This window comes from Schistocerca americana, chromosome 7 (genome assembly GCF_021461395.2).
Source record: "Schistocerca americana isolate TAMUIC-IGC-003095 chromosome 7, iqSchAmer2.1, whole genome shotgun sequence".
Taxonomy (NCBI): domain Eukaryota; kingdom Metazoa; phylum Arthropoda; class Insecta; order Orthoptera; family Acrididae; genus Schistocerca; species Schistocerca americana.
Genome location: NC_060125.1, coordinates 534,657,501 through 534,670,022, shown reverse-complemented (window position 1 = coordinate 534,670,022; position 12,522 = coordinate 534,657,501). Strand labels below are relative to the sequence as shown.

At 42.0% G+C, this 12,522-nt stretch overlaps 1 protein-coding gene across 4 annotated transcripts in view; it reads left to right on the top strand.

Moving 5' to 3' along the window:
• Positions 1-12,522, top strand: part of LOC124621858 (eye-specific diacylglycerol kinase) — a 637,666-nt gene that overhangs the window by 446,301 nt on the left and 178,843 nt on the right. For all 4 annotated transcript variants that reach the window (XM_047147315.1, XM_047147314.1, XM_047147313.1 and 1 more), the window contains exon 4: positions 566-695. In XM_047147315.1, the coding sequence (XP_047003271.1) occupies positions 566-695 (130 nt within the window). The remainder of the gene's footprint in view (positions 1-565; positions 696-12,522) is intronic.

Below are 12,522 nucleotides of genomic sequence, written 5' to 3'. Positions count from 1 at the left end.
CGTGAGCTCTTCACAACGCAGATATTTGCAGCCATCAAAAACAACAGTTACACACCTGAATAAACAGACTCAAAGCCGTCAGACCGCCACTCAAAGTTACTCCTGTCTGAAGCGTCAAATGCGGCGATGTTCTTTGGTACGTTTCACCCACTTTCCAAATAGTCTGATACATTTTCTGTGGGGCTACGCCGGACGAGGTAGCGGACCAGTCAAGATCTGACACAACCAGCTTCGTTCTATGATGATGGGTCCCATGTATATTTCTTTCATCCACCAAATTTGTATATTTCTGGTAACACTAGAGATGTATAATACGTGTGACATGAACCAAATCTATGACGTAAAGGAAAAAAAAAAAAAATATAAACGTTGGCGGTAGAAAACCTCAAATTTTAAACTGTTTTCATTGCTGTGTAGATATAAATTAAAGTATCTCGTTCTAAAAGAACACATGCTTGAACGGTGTTGGATATGTATAAGAGTAGTTTATAGTTTTAATGTGATAAGTCTGTTCTTTATACAGCTAGACATGAACGCTGATGGTTGTTGTTTTTGTTTCTTCCAGTCGTTCCAGTCGAAGCTGTCCTTCAGCTCTAAAGAGATTGTGGCGATCAGCTGTTCGTGGTGCAAGACGGCCTACCACAACAAGGAGTCCTGCTTCAATCTTCAGAAGATTGGAGAGGAGTGTAATCTTGGTATGTCTCCTCTTACCACAATACTTCTGACTAATTATTGTTATTCTGCATGTTTCACGTAACATATACAGCGTGTTACAGACATTTGTCACACCATAATAAGAAAATCCATTTAAGCAAGCTTTTTTAGCTGTTAATGAAAGGACTTATATAATGTTCTGACGTAAGGAACACATAAAAATGTCTTAAACACGCTCTTCTTTCTTTCACACAAGCATGCATTCATCGGGACCTGATTAGGTCAGATGTACTTTTTCGTTCCAGTGGATCCATAGTGACGAGATCTTCCGGGCTCTAGAATATGTACCGAGAGAGATGGCACACTGGACTTGCATTCGGGAGGACGACAGTTCAAGCCCGCGTCCAACCATCCTGATTTAGGTGTTCCGTGATTTCCCTAATCGCTTTAGGCAAATACCGGGATGGTTCCTTTGAAAGGACGCAACCGATTTCCTTCCCCATCCTTCCACAATCCAAGCTTGTGCTCCGTCTCTAAATGGCCTCCTCCTTCTCTAGAATATATCAAGAATACACAATAAATATTTAAAAAGAAAAACAAGTATACTAATGTACTTTTTACAGACCTCAAGTGTAATGGCTCTCATGGATGTGAAATAAGTAAAAAAAAAAGCATATTTTTATTTAAAGGGTATTAAATAACCTGGCAGAATACACGGCGCCGCATATGATAATACTTAGGCTATATGTAGCCATGCATCATCAAACAAGAATATCATTTTACAACATTTATTTACAATGATCATTACTGCACTGAATTTTTACAGAAGTGAGATCGTGCTACTGCTTTATTTGATGTTATTTGTAACATACACATCAGCCGGTTACGCTAAGAAATTCATCAGTGAAGTGCAAGGAGTGACTACCATTAAATCTCTTGGGCTTCTCTTAAACTGAACTTTATTAGTAGCTAATTTTCTATACCTGCTGGTAAGTTTTTGAAGTTTTTGTTTCTGAGTAGAAGAAGCCGTTCGGTTAAAACGTAAGAGACCTTAAATCTTTGTGAGATTTACTCTTAGTTCTGGTACTGATTCCACGAATTGAAAAAAAAAAATCACTCTAAGACAAAAAAGAACGATGCAACACGAAGGAAATTTCCGAAAAAGGCGGAAATCGGTAGATGTGAGGTGATGTAGATGTAGAGACAGACTAGTGATCACCATTTGAGAAAAATTGAATGATTTATTCAAGAGAAAGACCTTCAGAAATTGAGCAGGTCAGTAATGTGTTGGTCCACTTCTGGGCCTTATGCAAGCAGTTATTCGGCTTGTCACTAGGAAATGCCGTGTGGCTAGGGCCTCCCGTCGGGTAGACCGTTCGCCTGGTGCAAGTCTTTCGAGTTGACGCCACTTCGGCGACTTGCGTGTCGAAGGGGATGAAATGATGATGATAGGGACAACACAACACCCAGTCCCTGAACGGAGAAAATCTCCGACCCAGCCAGGAATCGAACCCGGGCCGTTACGTATGACATTCCGTCGCGCTGACCTCTCAGCTACCAGGGGCGGACGGCTTTTCACTGACTGACAGACTCGTTGGATGTCCTCCTGAGGGATATCGTGCCAAATTCTAATTGTCGGGTTAGATCGTCAGAATCCTGAGCTGGTTGGAGGACCTTGCCCGTAATGCTCCAAACGTTCTCTATTGGGGAGGCACCAGGCGACTTTGCTGGCCAAAGTATGGTTTGGCAAGCACGAAGACTAGTAATGGAAACTCTCGCCTTGTGCGACCGGCCTTTATCTTGCTGAAATTTAAGCTCACTGCAAGATCCCCTCGCTTCTAAACTGATACTGTTATTACTCAGCTTAGGCGCGTGTCCGTAGAAGGTACAGTGTGACTGGTTAGCATTTCCACCCGGAATTTGCGAGTGTAAGTCGGACCTTCCTTGATCCGCCTTGGTGGGTTGTGTCGTCGGATTTCCTCCTACCTGTGCGCGGTGCAGCTCTAGTAAATGTCGCCCCGTGCAGATTCTTCATTGGCGCATTGGATGTCTCTGTCGGTGGAAGCTAATTATCTTAAATTGCTGTCGATCAACTTTGGGGTATCTATTTACTCGAAATTAACATTCAGAGTGCCGTAATATCACTTTTATTCCTATTAGATCAATAATGAAACACTCATGTCACAAACTACTCATAACCGAGAGCATGGCTACCATCGAACAAGACAGGAAGAGCTCTTAATGCCGACTGCCGACTTTGGCACGCAGTCCGTATCTCTTACCAGTTTCGTCACAGTTCGTGGATTTCCGATCGAGTTCGTAGTTACTAAGATATGCATTCGTTAATCAACGGGTGTGAATTTTAACGAGGCAAAATTATGATAAATAGTTTTAAACATCCAGAGGCTCCTTCTAGTATTCATGTTGCCATAAATGACTTTAATTATTAAATATAATTAAACAAAGTCGGTGACTTGGCGCCAAGATGATGGTACTTCCAGTAATGTATATTTCCCAGGCTGACGCTTGTTGCTACGGTCCAGCGCCGAGCCCCACCCCACTACGCTCAACATATGGTCGCTTCGTCACCTAGCCAGCAGCGTGCGAAATGCTCTCTGATTCATGGTCGGCTACGGACTACAGCACTTCCTAACTATCGTGAATACATCAATAAGAGACAATAATTTATTAAAACTGGTAAAAATGTCTTCCTCACGTAAGAGGCACCTTACACCACGATGGCTGCCATGAAGAGCAACAAACGTGCCGCTGTGTTTGTAGGGGTTTCGCGCCCACTCGTTGTCGGGCCTCGTGGCTGGCGACACTCGGGCTGGTAACCCACCGCTTTCTGAGGCTTCCCCAGGCACGTCTTCGCTGATCATTGGGGGTTCATTTCGAAGCGGAAATCATAGTTTTTTGTCTTAGTGTATTTTTAATTACAAATTTCATTAAGGAATAAATACATTGGGAAGCAGTGAATGGTATCGCTAGTTCCGTAAATAGCCCTTTGCACGATGTTCTTGAGTTCACACTGCAAATAATTCTTATTATACGATTTTTTTAACCCGGAAAAGTAACTCGGCTTGATGAACTACCCCAAAAAATAATTTCGTATGATACCGTGGAAGAAAGTTACCATAGTATGCCAGCTTTTTTTGTGGCCTACGTCTGACAACATTCGCCTTGCATTATTGTGGCACTTCAGCAGTTCTGTAGTATACTCCTCTCGCAGTTGAATTTATTATCAAGAATTTAACACTTCAAGTTTCTCTATCTGCTTGTCGTCGTATTCTAGGTATATACTTTTGGTATTCCACTTAAAATTTCTTATCTGCATGTAGTATGTTTTTTTTAAAGAATTGGCTGGGAACCATTTATTAATGTCCATGAAAATTTCGTTACCCGATCTCTTTAAAACTGTACTTGATTTGCAAATTATTGCGTAGTTTGTATTATCTACAAACAAAAGAAACTTGGTATCTTGTCACCATTGTTGTTCAATATAGCACTGGACGAAGTGATCAGGCAGTGGATAGCAATAAACGAGGAAATGGGAATACCAAAGACCCATGTGGGGGTTAAAAAGGACAACAGGGCTCAAGTGGACTGCCTAGCCTTTGCGGACGACATAGGAATAGTAAGTGAGACGGAAGAAGACGCAAAGACACAACTCGACAACTTAAGTAAGGCAGCCAGAAAGGTGGGACTGATGATCGCCTATAACAAGGCAAAGCCATTAAATACCACTGCAGACTGGGAAACACCGGAAGGCACTGTGCAAATGGTGGACAAATGCCTGTGAGAATTTATAACAAGAAGGAACAGGAGCAACGAGGGAATATCAGAGAGGATAGAGAAGATGAGGTCAGCCTTCTGCATGACGAGAGAGATATACAATAAAAAGAATGTATCCACAGAGGCAAAGATAAGCCACTACAACGGTAAGGAATGCAGTATTATATGCTGCTGAGACGATGACACTAGGAAGAAATGGGGCAGAACAACTAGATAAAAAAGAGAGAAAAATACAAGGTCTCAAAAGAGGTGGAGAGAGGTGGATGCGAAAACCTAGGGAAGAATTGTACCAGAACATGAGAACAATATTCGGGGAAATCAGACTCAAAAGGGCAGGGTTTGCTGGACAAGTAGTTAGGATGAGTATAGACAGAATGACGAAGAGTGTGGGAAACAACAGGGAGGACAAGGGGAAAAACAGGAACCAAGTGGCTTGTTGAACTTCGGAAGGACTGGTTGGAATTGGAGATCAAGGTCGAAGGAAAGGAAAATTGGAGGAACAAATACACACCGACCAATATGCCGGATACCAATGACAGAGAAGAATACAGGAAAAAGATTAGAGTGCCACCAGTGGAGCCGACAGGAGAAACGGACACTGAAGATCACGGAAGAGGAGCGGGAGAGAAGAACAGAAAGAATGAAGAGGTTCTGGGAGAAGAAGAGGAAAATGCAGTCCACGAAGGAGCTACCCGTGGTCCAACAGAGACCGTAACGCAAGAAAAAGGAGGAGGTTACAGATGAAAGGTCATTGATGTACACAAGAGAAATGAAGGGCTCTAAGATGGAACCATGTGGGCTACTATGTGTAATTATTTCCCTCGTTGGTGTTGAGTAGTTTCGCAGTCTTTCGTAACACGTTGATGAAGGCTCTCTGCACTAAGAATATCTGATTCGTAAACAAATTTTTTTAGATGGCTACACAGATAATTATCCAAAGGTTTGAGTTCGTAGGAAAGTACAGGACATGCAGAAAGTTTTCCACCACGTAACCACACATCAAGGTTGATATCATCCAGTGAATGTCGTATAAAATGTGATAAAACTATACTGCAGCCGTATCATGCATAAACCAGATGATTCGTCGTATTCGCAGGCAGCACATCCTTTTGCAAATCTGGAATAGTGATTTGATTAAATTTCTGGTAGATTGCCACACTGTCACCTTCAGTTCTACCCGAAATTTAAACTGCTGATGATGTCTAGCCTGAATTGTGCAACGAAGACTTTAATCTGCCCACAAATGTTGCTTTCGAAAGGTTTAAAATTCCTACTCTTGTGAAGTTTGCCTCATCTGCCACAGTGGATTGGCATTTTCAAAAGAAAACCATCTGCAGGAGCTTACCCACGGCAGGTGACCAACAACTACATCACTGCTCTGCAGTCCACAATTACGTGTTTGGCAGAGAGTTCTTAGAAACACTTTTAGATTATTTCTCGACCGTCCCTTCTCGAATAGCACCTGGCGAAAAATGAACACCTAAATCTTTCCATGCGAGCTCCAAGTTCTCTTACTTCATTTCGATAGCCATTTCTCTGTATAGGTAGATGACAGTAAATTTTTTTCGCATTCAGAGGGGAAAGTTGGTGTTTGAAATTTAGTGACGAGGAAAAACTTTTTTAAATCCACCTCACGTATCACATCCGTGACACATTCTACCATATTTCGCGATAATACGAAACGAACTGCCGTTCTTTGCACTTTCTCGATGTCTTCTGTCAATCACATCTGCTAAAGACTCCATACCGCACAGCAATACTGAAAAAGATGATACGGGTAATGTAGGCAGTCTCTTTAGCACATTTATTGTTCTGCCAATAAAAAGCATTCACTGTTTCGCCTTTTCCACATCATTTTCTAGATGAACTTTAAGTAGTTTGTAATTGTAATCCCTAGGTATTTAGCTTCATTGACAATCTTTAAGTTTGTGTGATTTATTGTATAGCCGAACTTCAAGGAATTTTTTTTAATACTTACGTAGAGACTCTCATACGCTTTAATGTTCAGGGTCAACTGCCACTTTCTAAACCATTGTGCAATTTGTCTACACTGAAAAGTCAAAGAAACTGGTACGCCTGCCTAATATCGTACAGGGGCCCCGCGAACATGCAGAAATGCCGCAACACGACGCGGCATGGACTCGACTAATGCCTGAAGCAGTGCTGGAGGTAACTGACACCATGAATCCTGCAGGCTGGCCATAAATCCATAAGACTACGAGGGGGTTGAGATCTCTTCTGAACAGCACGTTGCAAGGCGTCCCAAATATGCTCAATTATGTTCACGTGTGGGGAGCCTGGTGGCCAGCGGAAGTGTTTAAACTCAGACGAGTGTCCCTGGAGCCACACTGTAGAAATTCTGGACTTGTCCGGTGTCGCATTGTCATGCTGGAATTGCCCAAGTTCCTCGGGATGCACAAAGGACATGACTGGATGCAGATGATCAGACAGGATACTTACGTACGTGTCACCTGTCAGAGTCGTATCTATACGTATCAGGGGTCCCATATCACTCCAACTGCACACGCCGCACACCATTACAGAGCCTCCACCAGCTGCAACAGTTCCCTGCTGTCATGCAGGGTCCAAGGATGCATGAGATTATTCCCTTACCCACACATGTTCATCCGCTCGATACAACTTTAGCATTGTGTCGTGCAGCCATCAAGGGTACACGAGTGGGCCTTCGGCACCGAAAGCCCATATCGATGATGTTTCGTTGAATGGTTCGCACGCTGACGCTTGTTGATGGCCCAGCACTGAAATCTGCAGCAATTTGCTGAAGGGTTGCACTTCTGTCACATGGAACGATTCTCTTCAGTCGTCGTTGGTTCCGTTCTTGCAGGACCGTTTTCGCAGCAGCGATGTCGGAGATTCGATGTTTTACCGGATTCCTGATATTCACGGGGCACTCGTGAAATAGTCGTACGGGAAAATCCCCGCTTCATCGCTTCCTCGGAGATGCTGTGTCCCATCGCTCGTGCGCCGACTATTACACCACTTTCAAACTTACTTAAATCTTGATAACCTGCCGTAGTAGCGGCAGTAGCCGATCCAACAACTGCGCCAAACCCTTATCTTTTATAGGCGTTGTCGACCGCAGCGCCGTACAACATTAGTAGTACAGAATATATTTCATTTATCTGTATATAATCACTTTCCACATGTTTTATGGTTGTATTAAAGAAATGCATAACATTGTGGACAAAATAAATGTAAATCTCTGGGAGTGTTATTTCATTGTCCACTTCACTGTCTTTTGCATAGGCTGCGAATATCCAGATAAGTTCGGCAATATTGCCTTCACTCTGGCTTAGAAAATAGGACTGCATCAATGGCTAGTTCTGAAGCAATCTTTCTACAGCTAAAAAAAGATTAAAATAGCGTGTAGGAACATGCTGGAATAGTGCGGAGTAATCTGACTGCAAGTACTCACAAAAGTTCATCTAACTCATCTTCTTCGCACTCGAAGAAGACTCATTAAATACCTTAACCGCTAACGATTCAACATCGTATGACAGTAGTTGTAGTCCACATTTCGCAGTATTGTGCAGTATATTCATGTGACAATGTCCTGTAATAAGATGTGGTGCTTCAAGCACTGTTTCCAGTTCAATGTAAACAGATTGGTTCTTCCCGTAATTGACGGAACAGTTGTCCGCACGGTAAGCAACTAACTGCGATCCTGAAAGACCAGTCTTAATGACGCTACTTTAAGCCTCTTGACTATAGAAGTTGTGTATTCGTAAAAAATCAATAACAGCTGTAGTCGTTCCCATTTCTTGACCGAAGTATCGCATAGCAACTGGAAATAATTTCATATTTCGTTTATTTGAAGCATCACATGCGATCAAAAATGTAATTGTACCAACTTTTTCAGAATTGGTTGCAGAGAATGTGGAGCCAATACATTCTCTACTATAACGTCAGTTTTAGTCTGTCTACAGTGAATTTTGAATGATAGTTTCGAATCTTTGACAAACAGTCAGATAGAAAAGCATTTACACAGTCTTGTGAAAGGTAACTGTGATGATGTTTCGCTCCATGATCTGTTAATATTAGTTCCTTTGCTGACACTTCCTCTTTCTTACTAGTTCCCGCTGACACGAAATACATTTGAACATTGGAGTTTCGTAACACATACAGCGCCTTATCAATATGAGTCTTAGTACTGGCATGCTTTACCGCTTTCATTGAGTCGTATTTCACTGTAAAACTTACACGGCATGTTTTACAATATCCGGCATATTCATCTTGTATTTAAAGCCACCCCAAAAAGCCTGTTTATTATAGCCATTTGTCATTGATATGACGCTGAGGGCTCTCTTGTTTAGCTTGCTACAGTTGAGAAGCTCACTATAATACAATGCTATGTACGTACGCGTATCACTCCGTCACTACAATGCCTTTCTTAAACACTTCAATTTTAAACTAGAAGCATGCCGTGTGCGATTCAACTAATACAGCCACAAGAAAATAATTCACTGCATCAGTAAGCCGCGCGCAACAATGGGTATGCGTGGTGCGTTCATTTCTTCGACAGCGGTATTCTTTTTAAAATTAGGGTTGGAAGAGGGCACAGGTCATCCCCGTTTTCAAGAAGGGACGTCGATCAGATGTGCAGAACTAACGTCGATCAGTTGTAGAATTTTGGAACACGTATTATGTTCGAGTATAATGACTTTTCTGGAGACTAGAAATCTACTCTGTAGTAATCAGCATGGGTTTCGAAAAAGATGATCGTGAGAAACCCAGCTCGCGCTATTCGTCCACGAGACTCGGAGGGCCATAGATATGAGTTCCCAGGTAGATGCCGTGTTTCTTGACTTCCGCAAGGCGTTTGATACAGTTCCCCACAGTCGTTTAATGAACAAAGTAAGAGCATATGGACTATCAGACCAATTGGGTGATTGGATTGAAGAGTTCCTGGATAACAGAACGCAGCATGTCATTCTCAATGGAGAGAAGTCGTTCGAAGTAAGTGTGATTTCAGGTGTGCCGCAGGGGAGTGTCGTAGGACCGTTGCTATTCACGATATACATAAATGACCTTGTGGATGACATCGGAAGTTCACTGAGGCTTTTTGCGGATGATGCTGTGGTATATCGAGAGGTTGTAACAAAGGAAAATTTTACTGAAATGCACGATGATCTGCAGCGAATTGACGCATGGTGCAGGGTATGGCAATTGAATCTCAATGTAGACAAGTGTAATGTGCTGCGAATACATAGAAAGATAGATCCCTTATCATTTAGCTACAAAATAGCAGGTCAGCAACTGCAAGCAGTTAATTCCATAAATTATCTGGGAGTATGCATTAGGAGTGATTTAAAATGGAATGATCATATAAAGTTGATCGTTGGTAAAGCAGATGCCAGACTGAGATTCATTGGAAGAATCCTAAAAGGAAATGTAATCCGAAAACGAAGTAGGTTTCAGTACGCTTGTTCGCCCACTGCTTGAATACTGCTCAGCAGTGTGGGATCCGTATCAGATAGGGTTGATAGAAGAGATAAAGAAGATCCAACGGAGAGCAGCGCGCTTCGTTACAGGATCATTTAGTAATCGCGAAAGCGTTACGGAGATGATAGATAAACTCCAGTGGAAGACTCTGCAGGAGAGACGCTCAGTAGCTCGGTACGGGCTTTTGTTGAAGTTTCGAGAACATACCTTCACCGAAAAGTCAAGCAGGTATGTTGCTCCCTCCTACGTATATCTCGCGAAGAGACCATGAGGATAAAATCAGAGAGATTAGAGCCCACACAGACGCATACCGACAATCCTTCTTTCCACGAACAATACGATACTGGAATAGAAGGGAGAACCGATAGAGATACTCAAGGTACCCTCCGCCACACACCGTCAGGTGGCTTGCGGACTATGGATGTAGATGTAGTAGGTCCTTAATGCACGCACTGATAATAAAATGAAAATTCGACATTGTCACGGTTTGTTTTGTCTTTTTGCTTTTTGCCGTAATGCAATATAACTGTGCAGAAGAACAAATAGACATAAACTGATATTGCAACTCTGCTTTAGTGTCCATGTGGAAGGACATGTAGCTGTCATAAGAATTTACAAGCTATTATTGATCTTTCTTTCGTAGTTCGTTCATATCGAAGCGGTTTTCAAATGACTTGACAATGGACACCGCGGTTTAACAAAAATACAAAGTCTCTGTGACACGACTTGTCGAACAAATGCACGCTCCAATTTGTATTAAAATATATTGGAATTCGTTGCGACCTCTTACCATTGCTCCCAACTTGTGACGCAATCTGACACAAAATACTAGATTAGATTAGATTAGTTTTTCGCTCCATAGATCCGTGTTGAGGAGGTCCTCGTGGATGTGGAACATGTCGCTTTTTATTTTTTATTTAGTTTTTATTTTTTAAAGCTGAAATAACAATACTAATAGTATGAATATATACAATACATCATTTGTTTCTATTAAAAAATTCGTCAGTGGAGTAGAAGGAGTTGGCCGCTAGTAAGTCTTTCAGGCTCCTTTCAAATTGATCTTCATTTGTAACTAAATTTTTTATGTTTGTTGGCAAATTATTGAAGATGAGTGTTCCTGAGTAGTGGACCCCTTTTTGAACTAAAGTAAGTGCTTTTAAGTCCTTGAAGCCAAAGAATAATGAAATTGAGAAGTTTAACTGTATTTTCATTATTCGGTTTCTGGGTGTTGTAGTGTCTTCATCATCATCATCATCATCATCATCATCCCCATTACGGTCGGAGGAAAGCAACGGCAAAGCACCTCCATGAGGACCTTGCCTAATAAGGCGGTGCGGGTCCCCCGCATCGTTCTCCTACGCTCTGTCAAGAAGCATGGGGCTTTGTTTCCATTCTGTAAAAAATTAAAAAAAAATTAAATTAGTAAATACGAATTTAGCCCAAGGGGGACCAAAAACCAGACTTTTCACTCCATGTCGGGACGTTCGACCGGACATCACAGTTTTCATTTAAAAATTTGACTGTCCGGCCCAAAACCATACGGTTGGCAACCCTGAAGCCACAACAGGAGATGGCTCGAACATGAAGCAGTCACCTAAACCACAGTGGCTCCGCTTTTCCGCTACGTCGACAATATCAGAACTCTGTCCCCTCTGCTGTGTCGGGCTTTGTGGTGATAGGTCGGCGTCTTGGAGACAGTATTTGCGATATCAGCAGGTAGCCCATGATGTAACTTTGACCTGCCGAACTGGCAGCTTCTGCTGCCTCTTGTATCAGCCGCGGCAGATGTCTCCGTTGTACTCAGTCATACCCAGTAAATGATTTTTGGTGCAACAATATGATAAAAATTCATGTTGTGGAAGATTATGGTAAATGATTTAGACTGGGATATTGTATGTGGTGTAATTCTCGTAATACATATAATAAACCAATATATCACCAACAAATGTTAAAAAATATCAAGTAAGTAAAAAGATGAGGGCTAATAGAAATCCTTGGCTAACAGAAGAGATATTGAATTTAATTGATGAAAGGAGAAAATACAAAAATGCAGTAAATGAAGCAGGCAAAAAGGAATACAAAAGTCTCAAAAATGAGATCGACAGGAAGTGCAAAATGGCTAGGCAGGGATGGCTAGAGGACAAATGTAAGGATGTAGAGGCACATATCACGAAGTGTAAGATAGATACTGACTACAGGAAAATTAAAGAGACCTTTGTATAAAAGAGGACTACTTGCATGAATATCAAGAGCACAGATGGAAAACCAGTACTAAGCAAAGAAGGGAAAGCAGAAAGGTGGAAGGAGTATATAGAGGGTCTATACAAGGGCGATGTTCTTGAGGACAAATCGTAGAAATGGAAGAGAATATAGACGAAGATGAAATGAGAGATATGATACTGCGTGAAATGTTTGACAGAGCACTGAAAGACCTAAGTCGAAACAAGGATCCGGGAGTAGACAACATTCCATTAGAACTACCGACAGCCTTGGGAGAGACAGTCCTGACAAAACTCTACCATCTGGTGAGCAAGATGTATGAGACAGGCGAAATACCCTCAGACTTCAAGAAGAATATAATAATTCTAACCCCAAAGAAAGCAGGTGTTT